The sequence below is a fragment of the Camelus dromedarius genome, chromosome 1, assembly GCF_036321535.1.
Source record: "Camelus dromedarius isolate mCamDro1 chromosome 1, mCamDro1.pat, whole genome shotgun sequence".
NCBI classification, from domain to species: Eukaryota; Metazoa; Chordata; class Mammalia; order Artiodactyla; family Camelidae; genus Camelus; species Camelus dromedarius.
The window spans coordinates 122103549-122120012 of NC_087436.1; the positions used below are offsets into that span (position 1 = coordinate 122103549).

Consider the following 16464-nt stretch of genomic DNA (forward strand, 5'->3'; position numbering starts at 1 on the left):
GGTAGACTCTTGGGAGGGTGTGCTGGAGCACAGGCTGAGGCCAGCTGTGAGGAGCCCAGAGTGTGTCAGCTCTGCTTATGAGTTTGGGTCTTTGTCGGTAATGGGGCTGAACCCAGGAATTGGCTCTGACCAGTTGTGTGAACTTGAGTTCATTACTAGCCTCTCTGTGTCTAAGCTTCATCATCTGTGAAATGCAAATGATAAATGATACCTACCTCTGTCAACCAAGAGGTAATGCAGGAGGCTGCAGATAGGAAAAGGGGTTATTTGGGGTGTTAAGAATTGCAGTTCAGGAGACACAAATTTGAGTAACCCTGAAAGAGTGTTTCAGGGAAGAGAAAGAGTCAGGGACTTTAAGGACAAAAAGCCACAAGATTGTTAAAAGTTGCCTGGCAAGAATTGTGATTGACTCTGATACAAGTCTGAAAATCTCTGTCCTTAAGGAGTTGTGAATTGTTATAGGGCGGGGGTCGATAAGTAGATAGGCTGTCCTGGGTTTCTGGCAGATGTTCTGGATACTCTCCATCAGGTCAAAAGGTCAGATTCCATCCCGGCCACCTCCTCAATGGCCTCCTGGCGCCCTTGTGGAGACTCCGTTTTGATTTTTCATCCACACCTCACAGGTTTGAGTTAATCCCTGGAAAGCTCTCAGAGGGAGAATGTCGACAAAGCAGCGGTAAGTGTTAGTGGAGTAGTAATAATGCTCTTCCAAGGTGACAGTTCCCAACTAGTGTGTGAAGTATTGTGCTCAGTGAGTGTCTTTTCATCTTCCAGGAAGGTGCTGTTTCAAACACTGAAATGTAAACGTCCTGTTATTTGTTTCAATGCTAAAGACTTTGTGAGAACAGTGCTACAGGTTTTTGGTGATGATGACAGTTGGAAGTGTGGTAAGTTTTAGTTTTTATAGTCCTCCAAATTTAACTCTCCAACAGCGGTTTCTCTTGGGGATGGGAGCACGGTGAGGGCTGCCGTGTTGCACCACTTGGGTCGCACGGCTGCAGCGCGCCACCCGTGCGGCCACACGCCCTAAGCCCGAGGAGGCACTTTCCCTCAGTGTTTTAGATTATTTGGATTTTTTAAGTGTATATTACTTTTGTACTTTAAAACAGGGAAGAAGTAACTTGTGCGGCATGGGCAGTTGAGATTTGCTGCTGCCACAAATAGCTCATAAACTTTCTAAGAATTAAAGTCCAGAGTAGTTAACATCAAAACAATATAAAACATATTTTCATCTTTCATTTAAAATTATGAAGAAGATTTTTATAATCTTTTTTACTAGACGGATATGTAATAAAACAAAAGTAGAAAAATGTTCATTGTAGACTCTAGCGCTGGATATATGAGTGTTCACTGTACAGTTCTTTTCAAATTGTCTGAATGTTTGAAAATATTTGCAATAAGCTGTTGGAAAAAAATCTTTTTTTGGTACAAAATTTCCAACATATACAAAAGTACCTGTGATATAATAAGAATATATATTGGGTCTTTGTCCCTGATTCCTGCACGCAGCTCCTAAAACCCTTGTAATCTCCATACTGACGAATGTCTTTTGTAGCTAATGAGAGGACTGATGGCTGGGGCCCCTAGAGAGCTTCAGGGTGAGGGTAGTCAGCAGAAAGAGGCGGTAGGTGGCCTTACTAGAGGATTGGCACTTTCAGCCCCACCGTGACCTCCAGGAAGCGGAGAGGGGCTGAGAGCAAGCTAATTAATCACTGGTGGCCAACGACCTGATGGACCACACCCATGTAATGAAGCCTCCATAAAACCCTGTAAATGGCAGGATTCTAGGGTGCTGGGAGGTGGGGCTGCCTGGAGAAGGCGTGGAAGTTCTGCCCCCTCCCCACGCCCTGCCCTCCGCATCTCTTCCAGCTGGCTGCTCCAGAGTGGTAGCCTTTAGAGTAAACAGGTGTCAGCAAGGCGGTGCTTTCCCGAGTTCTGTGAGCTGTTACAGCGGATTAGGGAACCCCTGATTTACAGCTGGTCGGCGGGAAGTGCAGGAGGCCGGGGACTCGGGCCTAGTGCCCAAGGTGAGGCTGTCTGTGGGGCTGAGCCTCACCCTGCAGGGTCTGCACTGACGCCGGGCAGTTAAGTGTCAGAACTGAATCGAATTGTCGGACACCCAGCTGGTGTCTGCAGAGAACTGGAGGCGTGTGTGCGGTGGGGAAAACCCACACGTTCGGTGTGAGAGGTGGTGTTGGAAAACACGAGTACACATCGCCCAGTTTTACCAGTTACCAACTTACATCTGGCCTTCTTTCCCCTGTAACTCCCCACTTTTCCAAGCCTTCATCCCGTGGGTTATTTTGTAGCAAATCCCAGCTTCCTGTTGTTATTACGCAAATATGTCAATTAGATGATTGAAGCCTGAGGGCTCCATTTTTCTGGTGGTGCTGTCACCTCCCCCGGGTCAGCAACGGTCTTCCCGTGTTATCAGCTATCTAGTCAGTGTCTGCACTTCCGCCGTCGGGGGACGTAATTAGGTTTATTTGTTTTTTAATGGAGGCGCTGGGGATTGAACCTAGGATGCTGTGCATGCTAAGCAGGTACAGCTCTAGCACTGGGCTCTACCTTGCCCTCCCAATTGTCTCTAAATATTTTTGGTTTTGTTTCTTACAGTTTGTTTGAATTGAGATGCGAGCAAGGGTGCCATTCCACACTTGGCTGGGTGGGTGTGGCACAGCTCCTGAGCCGCTCACTCTGTGCACCCTCCCCCTCTGTTGTATCTCCTTGCGAGCATTTCACCACTGCTGGTGGATCAGGCTGTTTGTCCTGCAGGATTTCCCCATCTTGTCATTTAACATGTCCTCCCTCTTCTCTTGGTGGCAGTGAGACCGGGGGCCCCATCAGATTCAGGCCAGGCTTTGGGAGGGCAAGACTGCCCCCGAGTCCTGGCCCTGACTCTGAGTGGTGGTGTGGCCTTCTGTCAGGAAGCACGTAAGCAACCTTAGGATTCAGATTTGTATCTTAATCTGTGGTTGTTTATCTTTTGTGTGATGTTGGAACGTTTTTGTGATTTCCTATGTTGACGTTTCTCCATCTTTCTTATTTATCACTTTATCTAGAATCTGCTTTCAATCTCTTCATTTGTTTTTTATTTAAAATAATTTCCTCTCTTCTATCTTCTTTTAAAAAAAGAAACTTAAGGCATTGTCTGTTGCATTTATTTGCTTTTGTGTATTCCCAGTTTAGTTTTTATTTCAGAATGTTTTTTGTTTGTTTTACTTTGCTTTCCTGAATTCTTTCATTTCTTTGTTAAGTTTCTCTTTTACTAAGTCAGCTAATCTCTAAGTATTTCTAATTCTGATTTCTTTACTTTTCATAATTTCTATCAATTCCTTAACTTTTCTTTTCTAGCTACTGCCTTTCTCCCAGCATGGGGCTTGTCCTGAAGGCTTTGGTTTTTTAGTTACAAGAGTGTGTAGGGACCAGCCCCGAGACCATTGCAGCACTGTCAGACCTTCCCCATGGATTTTCAAAAATATATATTGATTAGAACCCTTAATTTTGGAGCATTAGAGCTTTGAAAAGGCAAGTAGAATGAAGTAGCCCGGTTGGGTCAGTTAGTAGTAGCAGAGGAGTTATGCCGGTCGGGATGGTTGACCAGGGCGGCAGGCAGAGTGCCTGCCAACCCCGTCACCCCAAGTTCCAAGAGTTTTAAATCTGCCTCTGCAGGGGCTTCCTGGAGAGCGATGCCGTGGCTGCTCTGGTGAATGTGAATCTCTTAGACCGGCGTAATTTAGAGGCGCCGGAAAGGGTAGCATCGAGTGGGACGTGATCTAGGGCTGCAGCTGAATGTAAAGGCAGACTCCATGTTTTGTACAGCGCACTTCAGAATGTTAAAGTAGCTCCCAAAAGCCATCTTAGGATTCAGCTTTGTCTCTTAATCTATCAGCCGCCCTATCCTTTTATAACTCCCTCTCCTTGTCCGCAGTTCTCAGGTATTTAGTAAATATCATCTTTATTTTTAAAAAGCACCTTCATATGTGCCCTGTGGGTACTTACAGGAATCTTTCTTCTTGGTTTCCAGATGAGAAGGCAAGCACTTAAGGGCTGCAGTGGCCTCCCGGGCCTGTGGGGGTGGCTTGCCCCTGAGCTCCCTTCACACCTAGCTGTCTCACAGGATTTTCTCACGCAGGGTGACTGCCCTGAACGCCAGCATCTTCACCCTCGCTCCCGCCCTCCCACCCCCACTGTATGCTCAGGGGCTCCCTCAGGCCTCCTTCCATTCACAGAACTTAGGCCCTGAGCAGCCAGCGCATCACAGGACTGGGAGCTGGGGAGGCAGCCAGGCAGGAGGGTGGGGAAGGGGCCAGGTCGGGGAGAGGTGCGTAGGGCAGAGAAAGGCTCGGGAGCGGAGAAAAGTGGGCAAGAGAAGGCAAGGAGTGTGGGGCTGAGGGTTCCGACCTTCAGCTCTTCATGCTTTGAGAGATCCAAATTCCCAGGCAGTTTGGGATGCATTCCCCATGGAGGTTGGCTGTGTGGGACCTGGGTTTGTGGAGGCCACTCTTACCCAAGGTTCCACATTCTTTAGGAATGACGGAGCATCACTCAGGTACTTAGCTCTGTGGTTTGAGGGGAGGGTAACTCCATAGTTACTGATTTGAACCTTAAGAACCTTGTTACAGAAGGGAAAAGAGCAATTTATTCATTGTTCTTAGAATGATTAAACGACCTCTTTCTCTATAGTTGCTGACTTTGTAGGGCTAGATCCCAGAATTGCTGCATGGCTTATAGACCCTAGTGATGCTGCACCTTCTTTTGAAGATTTAGTGGCAAAACACTTTGGAAACTCCGTCGCAGTTGAAGTGAACAACACATACGGAAATTCCTCAAGAGACACTGTGGTGAGTTGTTTTAAGATAAGGCTTATCAGCCGTAATACAAGCCTGATTTTTCTCTAGGGGCTTTTTCTACTTCATAGACTGACCAGTAGTAAAAAGAACATTGCTGACATTCGTTTTTACTTATACGGCAGAAATGCTTTTTAACCCTGACATTTCGGGTTGAGGATATGGAGTGAGGACAGGTAATTTCTGTCCCTTTGTGAGGTTGTTCCTGGGAGATGCCATTCATAGTGTGATTCTTCTAAATGTATTCTTTGGTGTCAGAGAGTCACCTGCTGCTTGTTCATGAGTTCTTCATGCTGGTGACATGGCTGCCATGGCCCAGGCCTGGGATGGCCACTCCTCAATCCACGTGGGGAGAACTGTAGAAGCTGTCCCAGGTCTGTCTCTGCAAGCCCTCTTTCTGGAGATGCACCGACTGTTAGGAGCCACTGTCTGGAGGAGCAGGGGTGCTTGCAGCCCTGGAACGCTGCCTGGAGCTCAGTGGGGGAGACCTGACAGGGCCGCACAGCAGGCCTAGGGGAGCCTCCCTGTGGGAGCCCTGCGGGCCACTGTCGGGCCACTCTGTTCAGGCTTCCTGGTTGTAAGCTGATGACTGGAGGGCCATGCAGCGTGCTGAGGGGGCGTGAGCAGGAGGCCACGTGGGCCTGCCTTGTGTGCTGGGTGCTAAGCTGGGGGCTGTTCTCTCGGGGCATTTTGTCCTACAGACTGTCTGTGGGGAGGGGGCTGTGTCAGGTGGGGTTTGGGGTTGGAAATACACAGGAAGCGTGGTGGGCTGTGGGGCGAAGGGTCTGAGCTCCATCAAGGAGCTTGAGCTTGTCCTGGGGAAGCTTCAGAGCTGGGGAACTGTTTAGAGTAGGAGTCGCATGGCCCCTTTGTCATGCAGAAGGGCCTCCAGGCAGCAGAGTGGCAGTCTGCCAGGCACAGCCAGAAAGGCCACGTGGATGTCTCATGGTGCCTTCCAGCTCGTGGTTCCCAGGAGAGCCAAGCCCAGGATGGCTGCAAGACAAACCCAAGGTGTGCAGCCAGCGCCTGCTCTTGGTGGGGGTTGTCTCTGACACTGAATCTGGCCCGCCTGGAGTCTGGGGAGTCGTTCGGCAGAGTGAGGTGTTCAGTGGGGGACACCAGGGCTCTGGGCAGGGGAGGGACAATTAGACAGAGTGTCGGGGCCATGGCTCATCCACTGCGCTCTTTGTCAGTTAAACACAGACCCTGTTATCCACCTCCCAGGGTCTCTGTGTCGTCTGGGGCGAGGATGGGCAGTGAGTGTGAGTGAGGCTTGTGGCTCTGAGACTCGCTTGGGTGGAGGAAGTGGGCCAGGAGGCCAGGTCTGTGTCCCCCCGGCTCTACCACCTTGTGATCTTTATGTCTTGGACATTTAGCTTCATTGTGGTTCATTTCCTGTAAAGTGAGGAGAATTGGGTTGGGGAGAAAGTGTTGAGCAACAGGCAGCTTGAGTTTGCCGACAGGTGCCTTCCCTAGCATGGGAACCGCCCCACTTGCGGTGGTTGGTGGCGCCACCTGCTGTGTGATACCCGCCGCGGGACACTGGCACTTCCTAGGCTGTGATGAACGTTGCTGCTACATTTGCCTAATTTTTAATTCTTTTATCTTTTAAAGAATCAGAATGTATGTGCCAACCTGAGGGTGCTCCACAGACTCACGATGGGCCTCTGTTCTCAGCTGAAGGCAAGCATTTCAGTACAACTCCCAGTTAGCTGCGCCCTCGCCCCCTGTCCCAGAGCTGCCCTCACTCACGTCCAGACTCATGGGAAGCAACGTCCTCAGGAAATGAAAATTCCTAGGCCAGGTTGATCTACGCACACTCATAAAAGGATAGTCCAGATGATAAGACCTGAAGTTTTTGAAATGTTTTCTATAAATTGACAACAATTGTAACATTTTAAAAAAGACTCTGGATCAACTGGAACATTTCTAATGCTGCAGTTAACATAAAAGCTAAGAGTTTATTTCAGTTAATAGTGACGTGGACACATCTCCACTCAGAGTCTCACTGGGAAGCAGAGGTCATTTGAAGGAAGAATCGAGAAGTGTTGAGTGAAGGGGCTGGCTACCAAGACAAGGGCTGGGGTAAGAGAGCCAGCAAAGAATGCAGTGGCCTCCAGGGACAGGCACCGGAAGCTGTGGCTACAGGCTGAGGACCACAGCTGGCAGTGCACTGTGGCTGGTGGGCAGGGGGAGCCCACTTCAGTCTCCCCCTGCCCCCAGATGGGTAAAACCAGCCCGAGAGCAGGGAAGGAGCCCAGGCATGCGGCCTGGAGGGCGTCAGCCCTTCCTCTAGGGCCAGGAGCAGGGCAGAGCGTGGGTCTGAGGGCACAGCAGAGGAGCAGATGGGACCAAGGACCCTTCAGATGGAAACTCTGAGAGAGCATGGGAGATGGTCTGAGCAGATGGAGACGTGGTGCGTGGTTCTGGAGGAGGTGACCTTCACTTCTCCCCACAATAATTTATAAAGTCTATGCAAAATCAGCGAAAACTCTAGTTAAATTTTTGAGAATTCAGTAAACTTATTTTGAAATTAAAACAGGAAACTCAAAGTTCACAAATACCTAAATCACACTTAAAAGTGAGAAAGATTAAAGGAAAGTGGGAGGGGACTTGTCCTACAGATATTTCTGAATATCTCCCTCTGGGTGTGGTAATAAAATAGGACATTAGATGGAAACAAGAGTTTTATTAGGAAGGAGAACAGGGGAAGCCAACCATGTGTGCCACAGGAGTTGCCTTGATTGTAGCTCAGTGAAATTAGGTAGGCTGTTCAGCCAGTGCAGGTAGAAATAATAGCTTAAAAGTAACAGTGATATCATTTCTATCAAACAGGTTTATGGTTTATGGACACTGTTTTGTACTCTGGAGCTTCCTCTGATACCAGTTTTGGCAGGTAAGGTCCCATAAGGATGACTTATAGTCATCTTTCTAGTGAGTTCTTTGTACTGTTTGGGAACAACTGTTTTCTCTTAGTTTGGGGTAGGTCGTGTATTGTATGGACAATGAAGAGGTATCAAGCCCCTAACTTCCCCATCTGTGACGAGAGGGGTTGGACCACATCACCTCTTGGTCAAGAAGGACTAGAACGTTCTGACATCTGGGTCACGTGGGATCCCATCTGGGCTGCCTGTTCTGCAGTGCCCTGGCCCAGGGGCGCCTGCCCGTCTCCCGCACTCCTGAGAGCAGCGGTGCAGGGAGGAGGCCTGTCTGGATGCTTTATGTCAGTCAGCAGTTGTCTGGTCCTGCTCTGCTGGCCTTTAACCCTCCCGCTTGGTGAGAACCCCCTGGAAGGCCTGCCACAGGCTCTCCTCTGTCTGTGCTCTGCTGGGCACCCAGGAGCGCAGAGCCTCGCCCAGCGTCCCCATGCCCACTGCCACCATTGCTGGGGCCGAACGTTCACCCTCCTGGACAGTGCTGAGCTCGGCACGCAGCAGGCAGTTGTCATGGTCCTCACTGGGAGTGAGGCTCACTCCAGGCGCTGCAGTCTTTCACGGAAATGATTTGTTGATGCAGTGCAGATTTCATCTCCTTTGGTTTTTGACTCACAGTGATGGAAAGCCACGGCATCCGGGTGAACAAAGAAGAAATGGAGAGGACTTCAGCACTTCTTGGGGTACATGCTTGTGTCAGACTGTTTGTACGTGTTAGCTGAGCTGCCACCTGTGGCACTTCTAGGGTGACTTCCCTTTCCTTTGCATCCCCGTTTGCCCCGGACTGATGTTGCCACTGTTCCGCCTGTCCCTGACTCCTACAGGGGAGTGCCCCACTTTGGAAAGGTTTAAACAAGCATCATATCTGGCCGCTCCCCCATGTGGATGTGTGTGTGGTTCAGTGGATGCTCAGTGACCTCCAAACGTAGGTTCTTCTTGCAAGGACTTGCCCCGCTGTGGCTGGTGAGGGGAATTCATGGGTTTCTTGGGTTCTTTAAAAAAAGCAAAATCAAAGCTTTCTAACCGTGAAAACTACAAAATACAGAGGGGTGCATAAAAATGCATGAAAAAGATGAATTAAAATGTACCCCTTAAGTTATTTTAAAGGAAACTGGTATAATCATCCTCTAGATCAAAGCATAGAATTTCCAGAAGCCCTGTGTGCCCTTCCCTGTCAGAACCCTCTTCCTGCTGCTAAAAGTAACCCCCATCCTGACTTTTGTAGTCATTACATTGTTGCTTTTCTTCAGTTTTCTACTTCAGCGCCTAAACAGTATAGTCATCTTCCCTTTTGAAGGAACTGTAAATTAATAGTTGTGCTGCCGGCTCTCACCTGGCCTCTGCATCTCAGCCTCTAGTCCGTGTGCTGGGCGCTTAGTCCTCTGCGGCACGACCCATCCCACTGTTGACGGCATCAGGGTTGTTTCCAGTGTGCAGGCATTACAACCCATGCTGCACCCAGAGCGTGCCTCCTGGGTCCGTGGGCAAGTGCTCTTGGGGTTTGAGGCAGGGTGGGCTGCAGGGTCACTTGGTGTTGCTCGGCTCCATCAGACAAACTGAATTACCTTCCAAGTCGCACCTGCCAGAAGTGTACGGAGGGCCCTGTCATTGTGCATCCTCACCTGCATGGGCTCACAGACTCTTAATAGGGCTGTTTTGGTTAGGACATAATGGTATCCCTTTGTGGTATTGGTTTCTATCGCCCTGATTACTAAGGAGGTTGAGTAGTTTTTCATATCATCATTGGCTATTAGGAGTTCCTGTTTGGTAAATGATCTGCTCAAAATTTTTACCCGTTTTTATATGTTGAGAGTTTTGTCTTTTGCTTACTGATTTATAGGACATCTTGATATATTCTGGTTACAAATCTGTTACCATACCTTCTCCCTTTCTGTCTTACCTTTTTACTCTCCTAATGGTGTCTTCTGATCAACAGAAGCTCTTAATTTTTAATGTAGTGCAATTTATCAATCATTTTCTTTATGGTTGGTGCTTCTTGCATCCTGTTTAAGAAACCTTTCCTTACTTCAAGCTCGTGAAGTGCTCTCATGTGTTATGTTTGAAAGCTGTTTTCATCAGCCTTTGCACTGAGGTTTATAATCCACCTGGGACTGATTTGTTTTTCTTTTTATGTATTTTTTAAATTGAGAAAGAAATTATATGCAATGAATAGTGCAAATCTTTTTCATTTATTGTAATAAAATACACTAACAGTAAAATTTACATCTTAACCATTTGTAACTACACAGAACAGTGGTATGAAGTACATTCACATTGTTGTGCAACCATCACCACCATCCATCCCCATAAGTACTTTGTCTTGTAAAATGGAAACTCTATAACTATTCAGCAATAACTCCCCATCTCCCCTTCTCCCAGCTTCTGGAACCGCCATTCTATTTTCTGTCTTTATGATTTTGGCTGCTCTGCTTCATGTAAGTGGAATCAAACAGTATTTGTCTGAGACCAGCTCATTTCGCTTAGCATAATGTCCTCACGGTTCATCTAGGTTGTAGCATATTGCAGAATTTTCTTCCTTTTTTGATGTTGAATAGCCATTGTGTGTTTATAACAAATTTTTATTATCTATCCATTTGTTGATGGCTGCAACTTGGGTTGCTTCTATGTTTTAGCTATTGTGAATATGGCCTATGAATATCTCTTTGAAATCCTGCTTTCAGTTCTTTTGAATATATACTTAGAAGTCATTTGATAAATCTTATGGTAATTTTGTTTTTAATTTTTTGAGGAACCACCATACTTTTCCCACAGCGGGTATACCATTTTACATTCCCACCAACAGTGCACAAGGGTTCCAGTTTCTCTGTATCCTTGCTAACATTTACTGTTTCCTGGTTTTTTTTTTTTTTTGGTAGTAGCCATCCTAATGGATGTGAAGTGGTATCTCATTGTAGTTTTGATTTGCTTTTAACTAATAATTAGTGATATTGAGAATCTTTTAATGTGTTTTTTGGCCATTTGTATATCTTCTTTGGAAAAAGATGTCTATCCAGGTCCTTTGCCCATTTTTGAATTGGGTTGTTTGTTTTTTTTTTCTTGTTGTTGAATTTCAGCAGATCTCTGTATATTCTGGATGTTAATCCCTTATCAAGATAAATGATTTTCAAATATTTTCTTCTGTTCAGTGGTTTGCCCTTTTACTCTGTTGATAGTGCATTTTGATGCATAAAAATTTTAGATTTTCATAAAATCCAATTTTTTAATTTTTTCTTTTGTTACCTGTGCCTTTGGTATTGTATCCAGGAAATCATTGCCAAATCCAATGTCGTAAAGCTTTTGTCCTGTTTTCTTCTAAGAGTTTTATTATTTTAGGTCTTGCATTTAGGTCCTTGATCCATTTTGAGTTAATTTTTGTATATGGTGTTAGGTAAGGGCCCAGCTTCATTCTTCTGGATGTGAATATTCAGTTTTCCCAGCACCATTTGCTGAAAAGACTGTCCTTTCCCTAATGAATGGTCTTGGCACCCTCATCAAAAGTCATTTGACCACATATTCAAAGGTTTATTTCTGGGCTGTCTATTCTGTTCCCTTGGTCTGTATGTCTGTCTTTATGCCAGTACCACACTATTTTGATTACTGTAGCTTTGTAGTAAGTTTTGAAAGTAGGAAGTGTAGGTCCTGCAGTTTTGGTCTCCTTTTTCAAGATTGTTTTTACTACTTGATGTCCCTTGAGATTCTAAATGAATTTTAGGATGGGTTTTTCTGTTTCTGAAAAAAAAATATCTTTGAGATTTTGATAGGGATTGCACTGAATCTATAGATCACTTTGAGTAATATTGACATCTTAATATATTGCCTTACAGTCCATGAGCATGAGATGTGTTTCCATTTATTTATGTCTTTTAACATTTCTTTCAGCAGTGTTTTGTAGTTTTCATCATATAAGTCTTTCACCTCTGTGGTTAATTTCTAAGTATTTTATTCTTTATGATGCTGTTGTGAATGAAATTGTTTTTATTATTTCCTTTTCAAATTGTTCATGTGTAGAAGTGAAACTGATTTTTGTGTATTTCTGTGGTATCCTGCTATTTTCCTGAGTTCAAAAAGTTCTAACAGTTTTGTTTTTTTTTTTTTTGGAATCTTTAGAATTTTCTACATATAAGATCATGTCATCTGCAAACAGAGATAATTTTACTTCTTCCTTTCCAATTTGTGTGCCTTGTATTTATTTTTCTTGCCTAATTGCTCTGGCTAGAACTTCCATACCATGTTGAATAGAAGTGGTGAAAGCAAGCATCTTTGCCTTGTTTCTGTTTCTGCCTTGTTTAGAGGAACCCCTTCCTTTTACCACTGAGTATGATGCTTGCTGTGGGTGTTTCATTTATGACTTTTACTATATTGAGGTAGTTTTGTTCCATTCCTAGTTTGCTGAGTGTTTTTATAATAAAAGCATGTCCAATATTGTCAGATGCTTTTTCTGCATCATTTGAGATGATTGTGCATTTTCCCCCCAGTCTATTCTGTTGATGTGGCATACTACACTGATTAATTTTCATATGTTGAACCATCCTTGCATTCCAGGAATAAATCCCACTTGGGCATGGTATATAATCCTTTTAATATACTGCCGGATTCTGCTTGCTAGCATTTTGTTAAGGAATTTTCATCAGTGTTGATAAGGGATATTGATCTGTAGTCTTCTTGTAGTGTGTTTGTTTGGCTTTTTTATCCGAGTAATGCTGGCCTCATAAAATGGGATGGGAAGTGTTGCCCTCTCCATTTATTTTGAAAAGGTTGAAAAGAATTGGATTAGTTCTTCTTTAAATGTTTGGTAGAATTCACCAGTGAAGCCATTGGGTCTAGGGCTTTTTCTGTTAGCAGATTTTTGATTACTGAATCAATCTACTTACTAGTTACAGGTCTATTCAGTTTTTATGTTTCTCCATGATTTAGTCTTGGTAGGTTTTATGTTTCTAAAAATTTGTTTCATGTAGGTTATCCAATTTGCTGGTGTACAGTTGTTCATAGTTTGACAATCCTTTTTATTTCTTTTAAATTGATAGTAATACTTTCACTGAAATTTCTGGTTTTAGTAATTTGAGCCTTCTCTTTTTTTCTCAGCCTACCTAGATGAAGGTTTGTCAGTTTTGCTGATCTTTTCAAAGAACCAAATTTTAATTTTATTGATTTTCATTACTGTTTTTCTATTCTCTATTTCATTTATCTCTGCTTTCATCTTTATTATTTCCTCCCTCTACTATCTTTGGCTTTAGTCTGTCCTTTTTCTAGCTCTATATTGTAAAATTAGGTTATTGAGTTCAGATCTTTCTTTTTTTTTTTAACTTTTTTTTATTGAGTTATGGTCATTTTACAATGTTGTGTCAATTTCCAGTGTAGAGCACAATTTTTCAGTTCCTTGTTTTTTAATATAAGCATTTATAGCTATAATTTTTTTCCTTAGTACTGCTTTTGCTGCATCCCGTATGCAGGTTTGTTGTGGTTTTGTTTTTGTTTTCATTCATCTCTAAGTACTTTCTAAGTTTGGTTTTCATTTCTTTTTATATCTCTTGGTTGTTTAAAAGCGTATTGTTTAATTTCTACAATTTGTGAATTTTCCAGTTTTCCTCTTGTTATTGATTTCTAACTTCAACTTCTTGTGGTCAGAGAAGATACTCTGTATGATATCTATCTTTTAAAATCTCTTGAGACTTAATTAGTGGCCTAACATATAGTCTGTCCTGGAAAATATCCTATGTGCACTTGAGAAAAATATCCCATGTGCATGCTATTGATGGGTAGAGTGTTATGTACATGTCTGTTAGATCTAGTTGGTTTATCATTGTCTAAGTCCTCTATTTCCTTACTTATCTTCTGCTTGGTTATTCTATCCATTATTGTGAGTGGGATATTCAAGTCTCCAACTGTTATTGTAGAACTCTCTATTTCTCCTTTCAATTCTGTAAGTTTTCCTTCATATATTTTGATGGTCTGTCATTAGGTATGTAAATGTTTATAATTGTCGTATCTTCTTACTGTATTGAAAATATGTCATCCTGTGTCTCTTGTAACCATTTTTTATTTAAATTCTATTTTGTCTGATATTACTATAGCCACCCCTGCTGAGTTTTGGTTACTATTTGAATAAAATATCTTTTTCCATCCTTTCCATTTCAACCTGTTTGTATCTTTGGATTTAAAGTGAGTCTTTTGCAGACAGCATATAGATAGATCATGTGTTTTTATCCATTCTGTCAATCTCTGTCTTTTGAGTGGAGAATTAATCCATTTATATTTAATTAATTAGTGGTAAGAAGTGACTCACTTTTGTTACTGTGCTATTTTTCTATATGCCTTATAAGCTTACAGCTTTTTGTCCTTCATTTCCTGCATTACTGTCTTCCTTTGTGTTTAGTTGACTTCTTGTGGTGAAATGTTTAAATTCCTTTTTCATTTCCTTTTGTGTGTGTGCTATAGCTATTTTCTTTATTGTTATCATGGGGATTACGTTTAACACTGTAAAGTTATAACAGTCTAATTTGAATTTATACCAGCCTAACTTCAATGACACACAAAAACTCTGCTTCTTTACAGCTCTGTCCCCAACCCTTCCCATTGTTGATGTCACAAAATTTCATCCTTATACATTGTGTCCTCCAAAATGTGAACTAATAATTTTTTTAATTATGTAGAAAAGAAGATTTAGAGTCACAAACTAAAGTTACAGTAAATACTCACTTTTACACTCAATTATTTCTTAAATCATACAGAAAATAAAAAGTATAGCTACAAATTGTTATAATACTGGCTTTTATAATTCATGTATTTACCTTTATTGAGATCTTTATTTCTTCATTTGGCTTCAGGTTACTGTACTGTGTCCTTTCATTTCACCGTGCAGGTCTTTCTTGAGCATTTCTTTCAGGGCAAGTGTAGTGGTCATATCTCCCTCAGCTTTTGTTGATCTGGGATTGTCTTAATTTCTCTCTCACTCTTAGAGGACAGTTTTGCCAGACAAGGACTTTCGGTTGATAGTTTTTTCTTTTAGCACTTTGAATATATTAACGCACTCTCCTCTGGGCTTCAAAGTCTGGTGAGAGATCTGCTGATAATCTTACTCAGTATCCCTCGTATGTGATGACACTGTTCTCTTGCTACTTTCAAAATTCTCTCTTTGTCTCTTCAGAGTTTGATGATAATATGTTTTTATGTTTGTCTCTTTGAGTTCATCTTACTTGAAGTTCTTTGAGCTTCTTGGATGTTTATATTCACATTTTTTCATCAAATTTGAGAGGTTTTCAGCAAGTATATCTTTCAATATTCTTGCTGCCCTTTTCTTTCTCTTCTCCTTCTAGGATTCCCACAATCTGTATGTTGGTCCACTTGATAGTGTCCCACAGGTCCCTTAAGCTCTATTCACTTTTCATCAATCCTTTTTCTTTCTGTTCCTCAGCCTCAATCATTTTCATTATTCTTCCTTTATTAAGTTCACTGATTCTTTCCTCTGCCTGCTCAAATATGCCTTTGAATCCCTCTAGTGACTTTTTAAATTTCAGTTACTGTACTTTTCAGCTCCAGAATTTTTTTGTTTTCTTTTTAAAATTTTCTCTCTTTATTAATATTTCCATTTTGTTCACATTGTTTTCTTGACTTTCTTCACACCTTCCTTTAGTTCTGTGAGCATCTGTAAGACAGTTATTTTAAAATTGTCTGTATATCTACCATTAGGTCTTTTTTTCAGTAACAATTTCTGTTGATTTTTTCCCTTTTGCATAGGCCATACTTTCCTGTTTTTGTTTTTTGTATGCCTTGTGATTTTTTGTTGAACACTGGACATTAGGATCTAATAATGTGGTAACTCTGGAAATCAGATTCTCCCCCTTTCCCACAGTTTGCTCTTTCTGTGTATTATCATTTCTGGTGTTTGTGTGTGTGTGTGTGTGTGTGTGTGTGTGTGTTTTAAATTATTGTAGCTTGTCTCTGTGTTGAAGACCAGCATGAAGTGTAAACCTAAGTTCTTCTCAGGTCTTTTCTGAGCCTTTTCCTGGGCATGCTCAGTCACTTTCTAATTTTCCCCATGTATGTGCAGTTATTTTTTAGTGTCCTTGTCTTTAACATCTGTCTCCTGAAAGGAGAAAAAGTGAAACATGCAGAAGGGTTAAAAAAGACCTTTAAATCACTTCAGCTGGAGAGGGAGCTTCCTACAATAATGTGGAAGGTGCAACAAGAATGGCTGCCTGTAGTTTGGTGCAGCCATTATGGAAAACAGTATGGATATTCCTCAAAAGACTAAAAATAGGCTTACCTTATGATCCAGTAATTCCACTCCCTGGCATATATCCAGAGGGAACCTTAATTCAAAAAGATACGTGCACCCCAATGTTCATAGCAGCACTATTTACAATAGCCAAGACATGGAAACAGTCTAAATATCCATTGACAGATGACTGGATAAAGAAGCTGTGGTATATTTATATAATGGAATAATACTCAGCCATAAAAAATAATAAAATAATGCCATTTGCAGCAACATGGATGGACCTGGAGATTGTCATTCTAAGTGAAGTAAGCCAGAAAGAGAAAGAAAAATACCATATGATATCACTTTATATGTTGAGTCTAAAAAAAAAAAAGACAAATTTATTTATAAAACAGAAACGCTCACAGACAGAAAATAAACTTATGGTTACCAGGAGGTAAAGGGAGTGGGAAGGGATAAATTG

General features: G+C 42.6%; 1 protein-coding gene across 1 annotated transcript in view; it reads left to right on the plus strand.

Moving 5' to 3' along the window:
* The first annotated feature begins 866 nt into the window (after window positions 1–866).
* Window positions 867–16464, plus strand: part of LOC105100866 (DNA polymerase nu) — a 108815-nt gene continuing 93217 nt past the window's right edge. Inside the window, exons 1-3 of the mRNA XM_064489385.1 lie at window positions 867–887; window positions 7686–7746; window positions 8402–8466. Of these exons, the coding sequence (XP_064345455.1) occupies window positions 867–887; window positions 7686–7746; window positions 8402–8466 (147 nt within the window). The remainder of the gene's footprint in view (window positions 888–7685; window positions 7747–8401; window positions 8467–16464) is intronic.